We start from the raw sequence: 21179 nt of genomic DNA on the forward strand, positions 1-21179 counted from the left end.
CTCGTTATGCAGTTCTCTATGGAGTTTACTCCTCATTAGGTGCGCATCTCAGCGCGGCTACATCACCTGTTTTGTTTCTCTTATTGGCCCGTAAAGATATGACAGACAGAACGTTCATCCAATCACCCTCCGAGGTTTTTTTTTTTAAAGGCTCTGCCCTTTCCCAAACGCTGTCTATCAGAGATTTACCAAATGGATGTGTGAAACAAATCAATGTCAGGTTACAAAAAACTTCATTACAAATGAACACAGGTATTAAGTCTACACTATGTCTTTCTCCTCCTCTCTTACCCACTCTTTTCTCTCTCCACTCAAGTTTTTATTGTGAATCTTACTAAATACAATGGTAGGACCCAGGCATGAGCCACTTTAAAATAAAATGCTTTTTAAAATATGAAATTTGTTATTAGCCAGATATGCTCTGCTGCCATGTGTGCCACTCATCTCCTATCAGAAAGTGATACATTATTTTGTTTAAAAGAAACACTCCCACTGACAGTGAGCACTTGGCCTAAGGTTAAATACATGTGATGTGCTCTTAGCAGCTAAACCTTGTGGGTGTGTTGGCACTGGTATGTGGATCAGATGCAAAAAAAAAAAAAAAAAAAAAAAAAAAAAAAAACAGAAAAAGAAAAAGCACGCAACAATACTCATTTGATCAGCCTTCACATGATTACAACATCTTTATTCCAATATATCTAGCGTGATTGGAAACAAGTGGGTGGTTCTAGCACTTAATATGTTGACACCTGTATCATGTCTTCTAATGTTTTTTTCTACACGTTTAATTTTTTGCGATTTTTTTCAAGCGATTTTTTTGTGAAAAAGCCAGTACAAAGAGCTGATTCTTTAATGTTAATAATAAGATCTGGATCCCACTCTAGAACTATTTCCTATCATTAATGATATGATTATCTTTTATTTTTTTAACGTATATTTTGTATGATGGTGGCACGGCGGTGCAGGGGTTAGCACTCCTGTGCGGAGTTTGCATGTTCTCCCCATGCATGCGTGGGTCCTCTCCGGGTACTCCGGCATCCACCCACCACTAAAGACATGCTCATTAGGTTAATTGATCACTCTAAAATGGCCATAGGTGTGAGTGCATGCCTGGTTGTCTGTCTCTATATGTCAGCCCTGCGATCGATTGGCAACCAGTCCAGGGTGTACCCCGCCTCTCGCCCAATGACAGCTAAGATAGGCTCCAGCCCCCCTGCAACCCCCAACGGGATAAGCTGTGTAGGAAGTGGATGGATGGATGGATATTGGATATTTTGTATGTGTCTCTGTGTTATGTGATTAATAGTGGTAATTTTTCTCTACATTGCTCTACCACAGGCACACCACGATAACCTTGCAAAGCAGGTAGGTTTGCCAGACTCCATGTCTATCATCAGGCAAATCCATATTTAAAAGCTCCATCCATAACATTTGTGCTGAACTGAACACTGTCCGGACCAATCAGCAAAACACTTGAGGAGAACGAGGTGGTAGCTACTGTCAGGATTTGGTTGTACTCAAAGCCGTTTGCAATAACTGCCTCAGTACAGTGATAACCTCAAATATAGCTTTAGCATAGCGTCAGTTTTACTAGAACTGGAGCATGTTTCTGTATGAAATAAAGGGTAAAAACAACACTATCATATATACAATTTTTAAAAATCTTGTTTCTAAGAAATTACTTGGTAAAATACCACTTAAATACTGAGAATTGACAAAATATTATGAGGAATTACTTGATATATTAATACATTATCACTAGGTAAATACTTCCTTAATATTTCTGTATTCTCAAGTTATTATTTTATAAATGCCAACTTTATACTAGGTAATTACAACCTTTATTCTTGTAATAAAGTAATTCTTGCCTTTCTCTTGAGATATTACTGATAATTACACTTCTTACTATGAAATTATTAGATAAGTAGGTCCCACTATATTTACCTTTTTACTGTCCCCTTATTCCTTTTCATCCATAGTTCCTTTTTCTATGGTTAAGTTCAAGTTAAAATCTTCGGTCTACCTCTTAAAGCAGGTCAAACAGGAAGTCAGTAACCCTTAGTTTAAGAGCCAAAAATCCGTAATAATACAAATAATGTTTTAAATGCAAAAAAGTAGAAAAGTGGAATTTTGAAATGTTATCTTTTGATAGCCCTATTTATACCTTAAATTAAGAATTTCCTCAAAATTTCCTGTCTTCATTCCTCCTGCCTTCCTTCTTCCCTATATCTACTTCCTTTCTTTGCTCCCGCAAACATCACTACCCTATAGCACCCTCTCCTCACACTTTCCATCTCATCCTATACATCCAACACTTCCCCATCTTACTGGTTCTCTCTTTTCTCACCTTCCATCCCATGTCTTGCTGCCTCCCCGTCTCACTTATTTCTTTACCACTGTCTCTGCTTGAGCTCTATCAGTAATACAGCATGTACCATGTATTTTGACTCACCAGGCCTCTTCTCCCCATCCACACCTCACCTCTCCTGTGTTTTTTTTTCCCCAGCTTTGGACATTTCTTCTTTTCTCAGAAAGGAATTCAGATGATCCACTGAACACTTGCACCACACAGCTTTACCTTGCGATGTAAGCTTTACACAGTACTCATTCTCTGCTGTTACATCCTTCTTCTGCCTCTCCCTTAGCTGTCTTACTGTATTTCTCTCTTGCCCTGCTGTTAAACCAAAACCAATCCCAGCTTTATTCTATGCTCCTGTCTTTGCAGAATCTTCACACTTTTCTCTTCTCGAGTTTCTTTCGTCTCTGCTGGGCCTGTGATGTAGTCTGACACTGATGCTCTGACTGACGGCTATCTTATTTAATTTTTTACCACTCTTTCTGGAAACAAAAAAACTGACCCACTGCTCCCCTCTGATATTGATGTTCTCTATCTTTTCTCAGTGCATACTGTTTCCACTTCCCTCTTCTATTTTTCAAATCCATTTGAAGCTCTTTACCTTTGCTGCATGTCCTTCCTTCTTTCCTGTAACCCTTTTTCAAACATGCTGCCTTAACTGAGGATAAAATCTTTAAAAAAAATCAAAATTCAGTAGGGGTTAGAAAAAGAAACACATTTCAAAACACACACTCACACACAGTGGCTTGTAAATAGACAAACAAGGCTGAGACAAGCCCAGAAAGTCAATGATAAGAGGGGTTAATTTGTTGAACAATGCTGTCATCTGCTGGAAGTTTGTTGAAACACAACACCTGCAGAGGCATTTTTCAGAGATCCCAGCATATCATTAGAGTGCAACTGGAGGTTTGCATATTAGAAATAACAATGGCTGGACCCTTTTTTGCTGCTTCCGTCACAGACTGAGCTTCAGGTTCTCACACAGGGGTTTGTGAGTCAGTTTAAAGAGTTTATGCAATAAATGTTGAGTGTCTTTGGTAAAACTGAGTCTCATTTGATTGATGATTGTGTTTTTCAGCTTAAGTGTCTTTCCTTTCTTTATCTTTCTGCCTGTGTAGCAAGACAGGCAGAAATGACAAATAATAGTAATACAATGATGATAGTAACTATTGACAGAGAAGTTAAAAATGCAAACAAAATCCCTCTGATCATTGTCATACCATTGGTTTAACTAGTAATATCCACAACAAACACTCAAGCATCATCTTCAGTATTTCACTGCTTTGGTCAGTAATGTTTAGTATTTATAGTACAGGGAGAAAATATCAGTTCTGATCTTTTCTTTTTCTTTCCCTCTAGATCAGTTCCTTCTTTGGTCAACCAGAGACTGAGCTTGTCATCCCACTGAGCATGGTTAAAGATTCAGTAGATGATGGCTGCCAAGCACAAATGAATCACAAGGTCTTGACTGAATACTTCAAAAGAGAGAACAAAGGGATATTCAGTAAAGTCTGGAAATTTGCAGATAAGTGTGCAAAGAAGAAATTACAACAGAAAGACAAAAAGAATGAGGCTTTGACTAAGTATCATCTGCAAGCAATCTGCGCTTACAAAACAGGTCAAACTTTAATGCTGCAGTCCTGACCAATAGATCAGAATATGGCACCACCTTCAAATTTCGGTCTTAACATTTCTGGCTAACATGTGCCATTCAGATCCTTAATAACAAGAAAAACTGCATCAGTAGTTACCGCAGGTCTAAAACTGTGTTTAGAGACAAACTCAACCAAATGACCCATTTTGGTTCCTTTGCTTTAAGCTCTTTCAGCACAAAACTCACTTACTTTGGTACCAAGACCTGCTTCAAAATTCAAACCTGTTACGGTGCTTATCTGAGAAAATATCCACACCTTCGGGATAAAGAGGATGAGGTAGCGATCCCATCTTATGAGATGTTTAAGATATCTAAGATTCAGAAGAACAAATATGAAGAAAACCTGAGTAACTTTGAGGAAGCGTACGTCCTGGAGAGTTTAAGGGTTTGCAGCAATCTCACCTGCAAAGCTTTGAACTTCAGTGATTTATCTTCAGAACCAGACTCAGATTTCTGGGCAGATGTGTGTTCATTTACAAGAAATGTGAATATTGATTCATTAATTGCTGGAGAGAAGTAAAATATTCAAAAATGTTAAACAGAATAGTTTTCCCTTTTGCAGACATGATTTTACTTATGTTTTGCCTGTCATTAAGCTTGTGAGTTTCAAGCAGTCTTCTGTGATTTTTTTCACTTTTCAAAGTTCTATTAAGGTCATTTCTTTGTATATATTTCTGGTATGAAATAAATACATTTCTAAGCGGCAACACTTCCTTTTTTTGTGGTTTTGAGGTAAAAGAAAGAGAATCTCATTTCAAACAACCATTTTTGGATATCACTCTGCAGTTCAGTGATAGTGCAGCTGGCAGATTAACCCTTAGATTCATGAATGACTGGACCCTACACTCTTCCATAAGTGGGTCAAAAATGACTTCTTTACCAGGTACTGACTACCCCTGGTAATTATTGTAATCATCGAATCAAAGCTGAATTGGTCAAAGAGACAGAAACTTAAATCAAATACAGTAAAATATATTTTTGAGGGCCCCCTGGTCCTCCCCTCAAAAAGTCAGAATTGTATAGTCTGCTCCCAGCACTGCGCGGCAGAATGAGCCTGGACAAGAGGAGAAAGGTGACTGGAGAAATGATGCTGCAGTTTTAGAAATTCCCCCATTAAAAAACAGCAGTAGGGTTGCCAGGAAGTTACTGTAAAATTAACAGTATGTTGCTGTAGCTGAAATTTACTGTCAGTTACTGTTTTTTATAAATACAGCAAAAAGCTGTTATTCTAAACCTTAACAGGAAAATACTGTTGAAAAGAGTAGCAGTTTTTTACCGTTTATTTACACATTTTCTTAAGAGGTGTTGTAGCAAACTGTGGTAAGACATGGCACATAGACAAGCAGAATGACTATGACAAGCCCTCATGCAATGAGCATGAGCAGCTATCATGTATTTTCAACACAGACACATACAGGCAGGGTGGTCTGCACCATTAACCCCCTCACTCATGGTGTGACACTTTAAAAGAACACCCTCCCCCCCAAAAAAACATGAACCAACAAACAAAACATGCACAATTACAACCCCGCATGAAACATGAACATCAAAGAACATCAGAAGAATGAATTCCCGGAAGTCCCTGCTTCAGACGACTGCTTCCTGAATCGCCACAGAATATTTACAGATTTTTACTGTGAATTGTAGCAAAATACTAAAACTTGCTGTGAATTCATTTCCTTCTAGCAAAACTGACAAACTAAAAAAGCACTAGGAGAGCACAGACCTCCGCCATTTGCCCTATCTCCCAATAGTAAAGAATCGTTTAAAAAATTCCTGGATCCAGATGGTGATCCGGATCACTCCCAAAATCTAATCAGTTCTTTCTTATGCCATTTCTGACATTTCCTGAAAATTTCATCAAAATCCGTCCATAACTTTTTGAGTTATGTTGCTGACAAACTAACTAACTGACAAAGTAACTAACAAACAAAGCCTACCGATCACATAACCTCCTTGGTGGAGGTAATAATACAATAAATGAATTATCTAAATTCAATTTTTAGCAACTGTTAAGATGAAGCTAATGTTAGCTGGCAAAGAATTTACTCACTCTATGTGCCTGCGGTGTTTGTGCGTCATGTCAAACTCTAGCTAATGCTAATTTTACAAATGACCTCAAACTTAGTAAGTGATGTTTTTTGCCTATTCTATGTGATTTCTATCTTCACTCTCCTTCCAAGCATGTGCTCTCACCTTCTTGTTCCCAAAAATGCAATGTAAAAATACAAGAAATTACTGTTTTCTTTCCTTGAAGCAGTAATATAGTAAATTAATGTTCTAAACCGTTATTATACAGGGTTGTATTTAAATATAACAGGATCTCACCGTTGAAATTTCTCCGTAAATTTACAGCATTTTGTTAGAGTGCAAACAAGAGTCAATGGAAGAGAATGTCTGGCATTTTTTAATGGGAGCAACCCACATATAAATATGGCACCATTTAAAAGGGAAATAAACTGACTTTCCAACAGTATAAGACTTATCCCTATTTGTTTTTAACAAATAAATGATCCACCAAACACAAAATTCCTTACTTTGTATGCTAAGTTTATATTCTAAGACATCTCAAAATATTAAATTGTTATACTAAATTGGGATTAATGCATCCTTTTCAAAGATTTCAAGATGAACTCAATCATGAAGAAGGGAACTTGTGACAACTTTTGACTTGTCCACTGAACTGTGAGTTTTTAAAACTGAAATGAGACATAAAAGATCAGTAGTGGGCATGAATGTGTTGAAAGCCGCCATGTGTCTTTTAGGCCATTGCTGCACAACCCTGGATTTATTTTGTGATATACTGTATATCAACTTTTTCAGCCTACAAATTAATGTTGAAATGTCTCACATCTTACTTGCAAACAAATTTGACCTAGGATGAGAAACGTGTATTGCACAAAGGTGGAAACTGTTTCATTTCTCTGATAAAAGCCCCTTCATTTCCTTTGACAACCACAAAATTCTAAGAGTGAAACTACACGTCTTCCATGTCAGCTAGACCACAACCTGCAAACTACAGCCCACAAACATGCAACACACAGACTTGGTGACTTTAAACTGTTTTAGTTTTACGGTTTGGCTTTATTTAGTTTAGATTTGCTAAGTTCTTTGAGACTTTGAAGTTGGTCAGTTTTCACATCAGTAAAATATTTCTAAAAATTGTGATCTCTGAGGTTAGTTATTAGTCAGTTATTTTTTTCCCTTCACTGTTTCAACAAGTCATGCTTAGAGTAAGGATAGCACCTTAGACTTCCTTGCATACCATCTGAAGTACAAGAAGTTTATCATTGCACATATTCTTTTCCACTTTTCTAACTTTTCTCCTTATATCTCACAGTGACTTCTTGTCACACATCTATCAGCTGTTGGCTGCGTGCAACATCAATCATAAACTTAATGTAAGAAAAAAAAAAACAGCCTTTTGTAGTGGTAAACTTAGCAAAGAAACTCCACCATAGATTGCTTTGTTTGCTCCTGAAACTGGAGTTACCCTGAATTCACTCATATGCACACTGGCTGCACTGTACTCCATCCTTGTGCTTTAACCAAAGACAAATGACCTCTCACACTGGAAGCATGTGTGGAGCACTGCACAGTTCGGCCCTGGGCAGTTTGAGACAGTAGGGGAGAAGATCACAGGAGAACTATGAGTTCACAGGGGATGAGTTTGTAAACAGATTATTTTGCCTTCTTGTGGTTGATTTGCAGAGGTGTCAAGTAATGAAGTACAAATACTTCGTTACCTTACTTAAGTAGAAATTTTAGGTACCTATACTTTACTGGAGTACATATTTTTTAGCAAACTTTTTACTTCTACTCCTTACATTTTCACGTAAATATCTGTACTTTCTACTCCTTACATTTTAAAAATGGCCACGAAAACACACACAAAAAAACCCCTCAAAAACCTATCCAGATAAATTGCACCTTCAGGATAGAGTGAATTTGACTGTGGTTGGATGAGAAGTGTAAACATAATACCATTCTGGCACCCTATTGGTTTGTACGCGATCCATCGCACCTGCGCACGACACAAATCACAAATCCAGTACGAAGATGTCCATTGCAGAGACTCAAGAGAACTTGAGGAAATGTCCCATATAATTACAGGTCATATAGAGAATAAATAAAACCTTTGGGTGTGTGCCTGATCTTCGGTATGCAGTTCACACATATTGTTTTGCATGGTGGGGGCTTCTCATAGGAAACAGGATGATCTTTACCACATAAGTGACATGTCTTGCAGTTACAGAGAAATTACTCACCTCCAACTGGAACATGATTTACCCAAAATACAAATTTAAAACTAAGTTATTGTTGTGGAAATGGTTCCTAGTTTGTGTTTACCTTGTTTTAGATGTTCTGTTCATCATTTATTTACAACAAATAAAAATTCAAACAAATGTCACTATCTCTGAAATAAGTAGAATTTCTTATAAGTTAACAGCTGTAATTTGTTTTAAAGTATTTTTTACATTGGGGGTTATCTTTCATCATATACCGCTGATTAGGAGTATTATTTTTGTAGCAATTATGCAATGATTTGATGATTTTTGTAAAACCTCTGTCTCACTCAGGGGCTTGTCCAGGCTGGTCCTAGTCCTGGTATGTAAGTCACTACATACTGAATCTGAGACTAGTTGTTTGAAAGTTGCCATTTCACTTCCTGAGCCTTGTCCAGGTGCCCTTGATCATGGCACCAAACTCCAACTGTTAGGGCACCCTTTTGTGAACTTACTCTGAGTCTGATATCTCGCCCTTCATTGCTTAAGTCCTGTTTGTGGCTGTGTTTGAACTCCCAGACTCTGTGTGTCTTGCATGGTTAATGACAAAGTGAGAAAACTGTGTTTTACCTAGGCACGATTATAAGTAGCCTATGTCTTATTAAATTTAGCCAAAGTTGGAGGTTCTCTGATAATTTACCACCTTTTGTGATATCACAGGAGTTTCAAGACTCTCAAGTGTGGTCAATGTGAGAAAAACAGGAAGAAACTAACTAATTTCCAATAACTCAAGCTTCAAGACATTAAAGCTCCCACCATATTTGGACTTTAATGCACATTCATGAAAGTAGGAGGACTTGTAACCTTCCTGGTCCTGTGGTTTGGTGTATATAAAGAGATGCAAAAGTCTTGATCATACACTGACTGTGGCTGTCTGATCAAACCACTTGTGTGAGAGTGTCAGAGTTTGCATCATCTCTCTGACAAGGCTGGTAAGTCCTTTTTAAAATCTACCAATAGTTCTATAAATCACCACAATGTTTTTCTATTATCTCAACAAACTAAGACCATTTTTAACTTCTTTTTTGTGTGTTTGTAGAATCTGAAGTTCTCCTGATAGCAGTAATGAAGGCCATCATGCTGATCCTTGCACCGCTGTGCTTACTCTTCGGCTGGATGCTGTTTGCAGACTCTCTGATGGTGAGTAAGGAACTTCTTTTTCACACAGTTCTTCAAAAAAGATGCTTACACATTATTTTTAAAATACCTACAACAAAATCATGTGTTTGGACCAGAGCTGTAAATAAAACCTGTGCTTCAGGAAGCAAAATGCTAGGAAATAAAACCCGGTTCAGACCAAAGATTTGCAAAGAGATAAGTTGTAGGCTAATCTGCAACATTTGGAAAGTCTTATAATTCAAACCACGGTAACTGTGTGAGATAATGTAATGAGCTCAACACTGCCTGCCCCTCTTTTTGGCAGCTCCAGTTCCATTAAAATTCATTGAATTTGAAATATGGCCTAATATGGCCTAATATCAACACTTTAAGCACATGACTTGCACCTCTAGCAAAAGTTACATTTAACCTTCATGTGTACAAATTATATATATATATATATATATATATATATATATATATATATATATATATATACAATGCTTAACAAATTTATTAGACCACCACCCAAAGTAAGTTTTATGCCACAGCTGCCCTAAACTAACAGCATTGGTGAAAACTGATAAAACCAAAGTCATTTTTTATGTTTCTACAATGGTACACCAATATGTAGAAGCTCTTTAACCGAAATGATATTTTTAATGATAAAATATCATTGCAATCCATGAATTTTCAAATTTACTGATTTACAAAAAACTGAAAAAAAATAGTAAAGCACATTGTTGTTTCTTGATTAAAATGTCAAATTATAGTTATTTACTTGCATTCCTGAACAGAAAAATGAATTTTAGTGGTTGAATGTTATGCTTGATTAATTTCTGACTTCTCAGAGAAGCCCAGTGAGCCGGCTCAGATTTGTGTATAAAAAGGGTGAATTCAATGGTAAAACATAGAGAGCTCACTGAAAATGAAAGAGTCTGCATTAAAGCACTTCATGATGCGGTGGTCTAATAAATTTGTTAAGCACTGTATATATCTTTTATCCACTTCCTTCTGTTTTCATCCTTTCCCCTCTACTTTTTCAACGGTAAACCAACTATGTTCAAATAACAAAAAGTATTTCTGTGAATTTACTTGGTTACAGTGAGTCCCAGAGTCTATGATTAGAGCCCATCAGCTTTTTTCTTTTTAAATGGTGTTATCTTCTCAGTAATGGTGACCTAGTGTTGCAAGCATATTTTTGCTCATACTGATAGCCTTTCTTTACTTGAAATACTGTTTAAGTTTAACCCATTAAAGCCTGAATACACAAGTTATGGCCAGAAAATTCTCAAACTATTTCACTTTCAACTGAAACCAAAAAAAATCCCAATTTCCATAAGATTTATCTTATATTTCTTGTATTTCACTAGATACATTAGGTGTTTTTGGTAAATGATAATCCACTTGAGGGCATTTTTAGCATTTATCATATTGTATTCAGAAATTCTTTTTAGTGATTTATTGCTTTTATTGATTAGATAGAGGTATCATAAAAGCATGTATCAAATATGATACAACAGGCTTTAAGGGGTTAAATATTAAGAGTAGACCTACTTCCTTTAACATGCAGTCACGGTTGTCTGTAATAAAAGAAAAAAGACATATCTACTCAGCACTTTCATTCCCCTGGCCTATATTGACTAAAGTTATTTAAGTTTCAGCAGCGTCTCTCGAACATGCTTGCTCTTCATTATTTTTCTTTGTTCCCCTTTCAGATCCGTGCCAAATTCCCCCCGAAAGATCCATACCAGGACTTCCCTTTGGGCATGGCTGAAGATTCAGTCGATGACATGTACTTTGGCTGCCAGATGGCAATGATGCAAAAAGTCAAGTCCTATTACTTTCAGAATGAAATGCGAAGTAAAATGTTTGCAAATGCCTGGCGTAATGCAACAGAGTGTGCTCAAAAGGATATATCGCCAAAGGATACTGCTTTAACCAAAGATCACGTGCAAGCAATCTGTGTTTATACTGCTGATGATATTTACAACACATTCAACACAGCAGTCAGAGAAAAAGGAAGCACCTATGGCTCCTCATTCCACTTCCACTCCTTACATTTTCTCCTGACTTCTGCCATACAGATCTTGAACCGTGATTACGACTGTTACACTACTTACAGACGTACCCAACATGTGTTTAATGGTAATGTCAACCAAACAATTAGGTTTGGTTCTTTTACCTCTAGCTCATATTTTAACCAATTAACAGATTTTGGCAATAAGACCTGCTTCAAAATCAACACCTGCTTGGGTGCTTATCTAAAAGATTATCCTACATTTTATTGTACAGAGGTAGAAGTGCTCATCCCCCCTTATGAAATGTTCAAAATAACAAACAAAGTTGATGGTCATGGTAAATTTCCAGGATTAGATGACTGTAAAGTGGTCTATGAGCTGGAGAGTGTTGGAGTCATGAGCAAACTGAACTGCAAAGCTCTGTACCCCTAAGTCTTCTGTGGGGGGTTTTTCATCCAGCTATTAGAAAATATCTCACAAATGAATGATCTATAACATTAAAATCATGATAAAATTTTCTGCCAAACTTATGCACTGGGTTTGTGGGATTGGCGTGGGCTTTCTGCTTGCAAAAAGATTGTGATTTGTCATTGAAGATTTCTTTAATCCTACTTTTCCATCTTAGCAGCCATTAAAATGCATATAACAAAACACAGGATTGTGGACTCATTTTTGTCAAGGTCTATCAAGTGCAAAGAGGGGAAATACATGGGAATTATTAGACCTTATTGGGGCTGAAGCCTCCCTAAAATGTCACACCCCCCACCCCCAACAGTAAAATCAGTGACTAAATTAACTAAGAAATGCATTACGTTCTGTTCAATATATAAATCAATGATACTCAGCCCATGGCTCTCAAGCTGCATGTGGCTCTTTAGTGACCAGTTGCAGCTCTTTTAAGGCCTACTTGGAAAAACTAATACTCCTAAAAATATTTATAAAGGTAAACACTGTCATCATTAAAGATTCCTTACAAGTCACGTCAATAAATCTATTTCCCACCTAAAGAAGATAGGATTTAGTTGCCAGATTTAAATGAAAACTTTTTTTTTTTTAATCTGTAAATTATTACCATCTGGTGCACAACTGAGGAATGTGCAGAAGAGAACGAGAGCAGAGGAAGTCCGTTGGTGGTGCATGTCTGTGTTCAAGGCGAACTTTCTTATGCCCTCCTTTAAACAACATGATTATTGCGATACGCATTATCATTAATGAGCCGAACAAATGGATCACGTGATAAGATATGTAATATCTAGTGAAACTTGTCCAAACTTTGGTGTTTTATTTGATATTTAATTTACTACTGATGATAAACACTGTCAAAAGTGCAGAAACATAAAACCAAAGCTTCAAAATGTGGAACGATGTGTCTGAGAGGGCTACAGGTGTGGGGCAGGGCCAGTTTTAGTCATCTGGTGACGCAGAGCAAAGACCAGTATAAGACCCCTCCCCCTTTTGCTATAATCATTAACTACGAGTGGAAAAATCTTTGAAGTCAACAGAGCCACAGAACTAAATGTCATGTGAGACATAAATACTCAAATAGCTAGTCATAATTTATCAGCTCTTTATCAGGTGGAACTGTTATGCTCATTATCAGTGGTATATCCTTTCCTCTGACATTATACAGACATTTATATGTAGCCTATTGCTTCCCATGTAACCACACAATAATCCACAAATTTATTGTTTCATTTCAGCTATGGATTGATGGATCTATGGATCTATCTTGCATCCACAGATTTGGAATTTAGCTCTGACAAAAGTATTTTAAGACATTGTGGCTCTGGGGTTGAATAAGGTTGAGTACCACTGGTATAAATTGTCTTCAGACACAGAGAAATACTAGTGGCAGACAGAAATAAATTTGTTGAATTTAAAACAGGGACAGTCTGAAAGAAGACAAAGAGGAGTTATAAAACTACATCTTTTAAGATATTACTATATACACCACAATTGCATTTTTATAAATGCATTAATGGATTATTTTCCAACATCTTTTCCATGAACTCACCCCAACATATACTGTAGATTTTTAAATATCAACTCATAAACTCACTAAGATTGTTACAGAATAAAGGAAGACCTCCTGAAGGTTAAGGAAAGGATCAGCAGATGGTCTTCCAATGAAATTCATGTATTCACATGTACTATTTACTAAGTTTTCTCATGATAACGGGATAAATCAACTCATTAACACAGGAAAACAAACTTTGTTATCCCATGATAACACAAAAATTAAGTCTCTTTCACGAGAAAACTAGCGTTATCTTGAGATAACTACAAAAATAAGTCAAGATAACGTGAAAACCAGAGTTGTTATATCAAGATGACAACAAAAATAAGTCAAGATCATGAGAAAACGGACAGAAATTATTCGTCATCACGGGAAAAGGAAGTAAATAATATATGTGTGAATATGTGGCCCTTTAGGTCTACCATAGGTCCCGATAGATGCTCTGCAACAACTCATGATAAATTACATGAGAAGTCTTTCAAGGTAAGATAAAAACATTACCTGGACCCCCCCACCCCACCCCCAAACCTAGTGACATCCCTGGTTTTATAATAATTCAGTTCTGATTATTTGAAGTTTAATAGTTATTCATAATTAGGTGTTGAGCAGTAGCCCCCGACAGAGCCTTTATTTAAAGAAGTCACAAATGTCAATTTTTCTCATCCCATGCCCAGTGGAATTAGGCCTAGGGTACTGAGATGGCTATTATCCCCACTCTATCTTTAATGTTTTAATTGACTCACATGAATGTACTACTGCATTCCTCTTTTATAGTGAAAAATAGAAATGATTGAGTCATTGTGATTTAGTTTCAGAAATGTGCTTTTTTTGATAATCTGGATTATCATTGGTTTAAACTGAGGGAGTCTGGGAAGGATCATTGATGAGAGTTGGCCTATGATGAGGAAGAGTGTGGAGCTCTGCTCAGTCTAATGACAAGCTTGTCACAGCAGAAAAGATAATTAATAAATGATCTGATCATGCAGGAACTTTAAGCACTACTTCCTGTCTTTTATGTGTGTGTTTTTTTTTTGTTTTTTGTTTTTTTTTTCTTGGATTCGTCTCAGTCTACATTTGAAAGAAGACAGTGACACTCTCAGCTGGAGCAGTTAGTGGATCTTTGGATCAGAACAATGAATAAGAGGAAATATGCTTCCTGACTTTTAATGATAATGACAGATGTTACAAAGTGCTTTGCAGAACATAAAACATGCACAGCAGCTATGATTTAAAATCATCAAATTCCATGGGATCAATTGTCCCAACATGTTAAGCAAATTACTTCAACTTCAATGGACATTCTGGGCATTCTAGTAGCAAAAATTATTTCTACATTGCAGAAAAGCCAAAATGTAATGTCAGTGCACCAGCTTGATGCGTAAAACCCAACAAAATGTAAAAAGTAAGTAAAACAAATACTTGAAAGACACAAGGTATTGAAATCTGCATAAAGTCCCTTAGTAAAAATGCGTTTTTAAAGTGATTTTAAAGAAAGCACATGGTCGTCGGCCTGATTTCCTCAGGCAGGTCATTCCTGAGCTTCGAGGCAGGACAACAATAGTTTTCAGCCAAGCTTCTGGTTCAGATGAAAGACCTTTGCCTGAGGATCTTCATGTGTGTGCAGGAGAATATAGAAATTAAAGTTCTATGATATAGCTTTGACAGAGACCGTTAAGTGCTATGAAAGTGATCAATTAACTCTTAAACTTTAGCCTAAAACTTACAGGCCATAGACTTTATATACTAAGACACCTCACTGGCTAGCCTTAAGTCAATGTCACTGACATACTGCAGGACTACGATTCAAGGCAATACAAGTAGACAAGGAATATATATATATATATATGTAAGTTTTTGGAATAAAAACACAGTCACATTCAGTTGAATTTATTAAATTCTTTGTGTAAGTACCGATAATGAAAAGCATTTATCTGTCAATATTATTGTATATACTTACTGCTTAGCCTACTATTGATGCCAGTGTTTATATTTTACAAACCTTGTTCATTTTTTGGTTCAGTGATTGTCATTAGTACTACTTACATGGACTATTAAGTTATAAAAAGATTCATGAAATAGGTGTGCACTGAGTAGGAATATGGCGTAAATTCACCTCTGCCTACGAAGTAGTCCGTCAAAACAGAGTGAAAACACACCACGAGTGTATTTATACCTCTAAACTCTGAAATATGTCACAGTTTGTCACAAGTTTTTGTTTCTCTATGTTATAAGTGGGACTAAAAAATGTTGTGTACAATAGTGTTATGTTCATCTGTAGTCAAGGAGCTGGATTGAGGCAAAAAAAAGCCAGAGCCGAATCTTCTTCGCTATCCAGCCCTGAAGGCATCAGAGTACCAAATCTTAGAGCCTTGATACCGATACTATAGGTACTATAGTGCTGTTGTCAATACTTAAAGTTTGTTTAATTTTCATCAGAAATCCCACACCTCTCCTCTTGACGATTTAGTAGTCCACAGTTTGCAGTCTGTTCTATTTTTGTCATCCTTATTTTTGTTAAAACACCACTAAACTAAAGACAGAGCTAACTTTGCCTATCTGCTCAAACAATGAGTTATTACCCACACCGATGAAATCCGCAGGGGGTTATGTAAAGGGTTCTGTATCTTTATTGTTTGTTTGTTTGTATGTGTACAAGATAACTCAAGAATGGAAAGTCGGATCTTCACCAAACTTTCAGGGAATATTGGGACAGGGAAGAATCGATTAGATTTTGGTGGTGATCCTCACACTGTGCATTTTCTCGGACTTAGAATTTTGAACACCATAGTAATCAATGGGAGCATGAGTTCCTCGGTGGCGCTGCTTAGGCATGGGTCTGCCGCCTCAGACGGCCATTCTAGTTAACATTATGCAGTCAAATGATATCAAGAATAATTGTAAGAACTGTAAAGGTATTAGGTATTCCTTTTCATACTCATTATCAGTGAATATCCAGATTAAAGTACTTAAGTGTGGTCTGAAAAAGTGGCATCAAAATCTGTGTATAATTCTTCATGTTAACTTGTATTTTCTTTTCATTCATTCTGTGATAACACAAAAATAAAAAATGAAAGAGGAAGCCCATAAAGTTAAAAAAAAAAAAGTTTTAAAGAAATCTCTCTCAGGCTAGGGTGGGGTAAATCAAGGATCCAGAGAAGGTGTTCAGGCCCTGAATGTTTCCACAAAGCTGCCTGCCATTGAGTAGCTCTACATAGACCTGGCCTCCCTGGTCAAGTGACAGTAGTGCTGTCTGGGAGCTGCTGTCCTCTGAGTCCTCTCTATTGTCTTCCCAAGTGGACGCCACCACCTCCCCATTTCTCATGAGCTGCACCTTGTAGTACATCTTCTCACTTTCTCCATGCACCTTGGAGTAGACTGAGAAGGAGAAGGAATACAGTCCAGAACGAGGAGCAGTGAAAAGGCCTGAGGAAAAAACACAGGGGTGTTGAATGTAAGTTAAAATGTTTTTGTTTTTTTTTTGAAGACTTATTTTTGGGCTTTTTTGTGCCTTTATTAGATAGAGGAGGACAGTGGATAGAGTCAGAAACAGGGTCAAGAGTGGGGGTGAGACATGCGGTGAAGGGCCTCAGGCCAGAGTCAAACCCGGGCCGCCCGGGGGAGTGGGGAGTGCCTTTAACCACAAGGCCACCTGCTCCCCAGTAAGTTAAAATGTTTGAAGCTGTAGTCAGTCCCAGCTGTCATTTGAAGAGAGGTGGGGTTAGACCCTGGACTTCAGCCAATCACAGGCCTGACATAAATAAACAATCAGGATGTGAATCTTTCCTTCTCAAGACGACTCTATTCACTGACAGTTCATTAATATACAGAGTGATTTAGTCCAATCCAATCTGATTCCATTTGGTCCGATCCATTTCCATTTGATGCAAGTTGGTTATGGAATCCTAATTTCTTTTTTTATGAAAATGAGAAAAGGAGGGGAAACAAGCTCATTTCTAAATAGGCCATGCTTACCCAGTGTGGGGTTGTATCCACTTCCATGGTTGAGGCTGATAGCATCATAAGGAATGGGTCTGTTCCTGGTGAAAGGTCCAAAGCAGGTCTTTCTGCTCAGTGAAGCTGTAAAAGCAACTCTGATTCCTCCTGAAACAGAGAAAAGCCACCGGGGAGGATTTATTTGACAGGATCTTCATCAACAAATGAACATTTTACATGGTCAACAAATAATTCTAAGAACTCTTAAAGCCTCTCAGGCTTTGTCTCAGGCCTCTGAATTTTTACCAAGTCTAACAGTTCTAATAGATGCTGTGCCAGTAGATTCCTATTTACCTATTAAACTTTTTCTCAAACAAAAGACAAAGACTTGGAGCTATACAGGTAGCAGTCTGAGCTGAGTGCCATTGCTAAAGTCATTCCTACAGGTAGGTAGCAATGACTACTAGTATGTCACACTGTCAGTTTGCCATAGTATGTGCTGATATTTTTATTAAGTACTTGAAATACAAGTGGTTCAGACATCAGCAGTCATCACATGAACAAAAACTGTGAACTATTTCAAACTCCGTCCTGGTTCCACAGTACCTATGACTTCCAAGATGGAGTCTCCCAGCTGGAAAATGTTCATCGACAAGTCCATCACTCTCTGGAAAATTTGATCCTCCACTTCTTTGAGCTCTGTGGCAGCACAGCAGCAGCCGCGCTGGCGCTTGAACGTACAGTCACAGTCCCATTTTCTGCATGGCAGCTCCCCTTTCCACGATGCTGCAAATGTGGAAGAGGGAAATGTGCTTGAGCTTTAAATAAACTGCTGATTTTTATTAGGGATAATTATGATGAGATTCACACTTAATGAATGCAGACAGTTATATCACAGCTATGTATTTTTAGTGCAACACAAAATATCAAAATCTGTCAGAGCGCAACTGTTGGCTTTCTCTGGGTACAATTTAGCTAGTGAATCAATATTCACTTGGTTTTCACATACAACATATTTGACAGTGATAAATGGGTGTGCTGAGTCCTCATGATACTGAATTAAAATATGATTTTAAAAAGGCATGTCTGCATGAATTTTCTATAATAGGCTTGCAATGTCTAGAGCAATAATGGAATAACATTTCGGTCTACCTGCTGCCTCTTTCAGGCCGCTGATTGTGTTTTCGCTTCTCACACTGTCCCAAAGCAGGCTCAAGATGAACAATGTGCATGTTAAAGCTCTCATCTCAAAATAATGTCTGCAAACAGTGACGATGTTCCTGAAAAAGGTTTTTCCCCATTAAATACAGTCTCATAAAGTCAACATATACAGCATTTGATGTCCTCTAGTATGAGTATGATGTTCATCTGCTTTAAAAACATGCTTCACCAAAATGTAAAGACTTTTCTGAAAAACTTGAAACAGTAAAATATATTTATCTTTAAAATAGTTGAACAGCGCGCTTAAATCTGCTGCAGTGATAATTAATAAGTAAAGTAGGATCCCACTTTGTATCTCACTGATTGAACAAATAGAAAATCTTTACTCACTGCAGTCGAGAGGAGAATCTTCTCTTTACTCCGTGTCCATAAAATGTTTAAAAGATCAGCCAACCTGGAAATCAGTCTGTCTATACTGAGGACCTCAGGCTAGTGAAGTACATTTATCTGAGGCTGGGTGGAGGGATCTCTATTCTTTATGAATGAGTCTATTTTCATGACTTTTCCCCCTCCTATATTCACTTTGAACCCTGTGCTCCACATGTAGGTGTGACCTGAGAGCAAGTATGGATAAACTCCCCAGTGTATATCAAGGTTTCATAAAGATAGTATCTAGTGACTGTGTTCCTACTATAGGTATTAGGTCAGAGGTTTCAGGTTGGCTGATAGGATCACTTAGTTTGTTGTCTGATGCATTATCTTTTACACTCATCCATCTACTGGAAACTGATGAGACTGGGAAGGCCAGGTCCTAATTTAGTCAGGGCTGATAATTCCAAAAGTCGAATTATTATTAGTTAATATTTTCAGATCTTTTTAAAAGTCTCATGCCTTAGACAGGGAACTTAGGGAAGTGTTTTATGAAAAATTGTTATCTTTGATCACTAGCAATGTTGATTTACAGTTACAGTGAAACATTAAAAAAATCCTGCAAATCAATTCTTGATAATTACCAAAGAAATTTCAGAAAAATTCTAACAGAATGCCTGAAATTTTCAGAAAACTATCAAGATTAAATTTGTGAAAGACTAGGGTAGATTCCAGAAAAACTTATGAAAAAAAAAATCCTGAATAATTTCTGATGAAATAAAAAAAGAGAACGTTCCCAAACATGTGGAGGAAAATTACTTGACTATAGCACACAAAAGAAATCCAGAGAATATCTGGGATTCCCTACATCCCAAATTATCAATCATATCTTCCAAAAAGAGAGAAAAGAAAAGAAAAAAGGAAAAGATTGCAATTTTAAAGAAAACTCCCAGAGTATTGAGTGATTTAAAGTAATTTAAAAAATTGACCCTAAAAAATGTATGTTAAAAATTCTGGGGAAAACTTCTGTGAAAAACCCCAAATGTATCCTGAATATATATATTTTTAGGGAAAAAATTAGGAAATTCTCACAAAAAAGTGAAATGTGCAATATGTCAATATTTAAGGAACATATTCAGATAATAAAACTCAAGAAAAATTTAATTTCAAAAATTTCTGAAATATTCATTGGAATTTCCTGAAAATTTTGTTACATTTTTTCAAAATTTCTGTAGAGTGGGGTGAGTTGTGCCAAAGTGACTTTAAAGTGAGGCCATAACAGTAATGCCTACAACTTAAGTATGTACATATATTTCAGGATGTGGTGCATCCCTGGGAACAATAACTTTGGATCTGAAATAAACTGTTTAAGAAATATAGCTTTCAGAAAAAAAAGTGGTCATGTGGCAGAACTTGCCCCTGGTGTGGGGTAAGTTGGGGTAAATTGTGCTAGTCATTATTGAAGTAAAACAGAACATTTTAATCTCATAAACTGTAACGCTATATAAAAGCAAGACAAATTCAATACAAAATGACTTAAGTTTTATTTAGATATTGTCACCCTATTAAACTAATGGCATAAGTCATATTTTCTAGTTTTTGGGAAAACAAAAAAAAAAAAACCACACATTATATATTTGTGAATCATTTCATACATAGAACACTATCAATTATTCAACATATATGAATAAAGTGATTTAGGCCAATTTCGGAACATCCTATCGTGACTTAGGCCACTTAAAAACTGAAAAAACTGCTCTTTAATAACAGTGCAAACTCAAAACTGAAATCAGAGTTAGCTAAATTAAACAAATGGCAGGTAAATCAAACACTGATGAGGCATGCCCATCTCCTCACTCCTCCAGCTGTTCTTGGCCCTTCTTTACTGGGTTCTAGGTGTGTAGGTCTCAGTGTGTGGTTGTGTGTATTTGTTGTGTTTGTGTGTCTGGGTGTGTGGGTCTGGGTGAGAGGGTGTGTGGGTTAGGGTCTAGGTTTGTTGGTCTGGGATTTGTGTCTCTGGGTGTGTGGGTCTGGTTTTGTGGGTGTCAGGGTTTGGGTGTGTCTGGGTTTGTGGATGTGCCACTGGCAGAACTTAACCCAGGCCCTTTGGCACAAATCACCCCAGCCCCACTATTTTGAAAAACTAGCATGATCCAGCAGTTTAGAGCTAACATCATGCTAACTGTATAGACTCTTTGTGTAGCCTACTAAAGCATTAAAACATGTGTGAAATGTTCTCAAACTTGTCTATAATCGTTCAGACACAACAATCAAAAACCTTGAT

General features: G+C 37.0%; 2 protein-coding genes and 1 pseudogene across 2 annotated transcripts; 2 read left to right on the top strand and 1 right to left on the bottom strand.

The window, feature by feature from the left end:
- Positions 1-9353, top strand: part of LOC121509008 — a 30567-nt pseudogene extending 21214 nt beyond the window's left edge.
- An 8-nt stretch (positions 9354-9361) lies between these two features.
- Positions 9362-11847, top strand: LOC121509011 (NAD(P)(+)--arginine ADP-ribosyltransferase 2-like). Its single transcript, XM_041786188.1, has 2 exons — positions 9362-9436; positions 11113-11847. Exons 1-2 carry the CDS (start codon positions 9362-9364, stop codon positions 11845-11847), a joined length of 810 nt encoding a protein of 269 aa, XP_041642122.1.
- A 4706-nt stretch (positions 11848-16553) lies between these two features.
- On the bottom strand, positions 16554-18597 carry LOC121507746 (cerebellin-1-like). Its single transcript, XM_041784078.1, has 4 exons — positions 18561-18597; positions 17972-18151; positions 17405-17533; positions 16554-16855 (listed from the first exon to the last, which is right to left on the bottom strand). Exons 1-4 carry the CDS (start codon positions 18595-18597, stop codon positions 16554-16556), a joined length of 648 nt encoding a protein of 215 aa, XP_041640012.1.
- Between the last annotated feature and the right edge of the window lie 2582 nt (positions 18598-21179).

The sequence above is a fragment of the Cheilinus undulatus genome, linkage group 4, assembly GCF_018320785.1.
Source record: "Cheilinus undulatus linkage group 4, ASM1832078v1, whole genome shotgun sequence".
Lineage (NCBI taxonomy): Eukaryota > Metazoa > Chordata > Actinopteri > Labriformes > Labridae > Cheilinus > Cheilinus undulatus.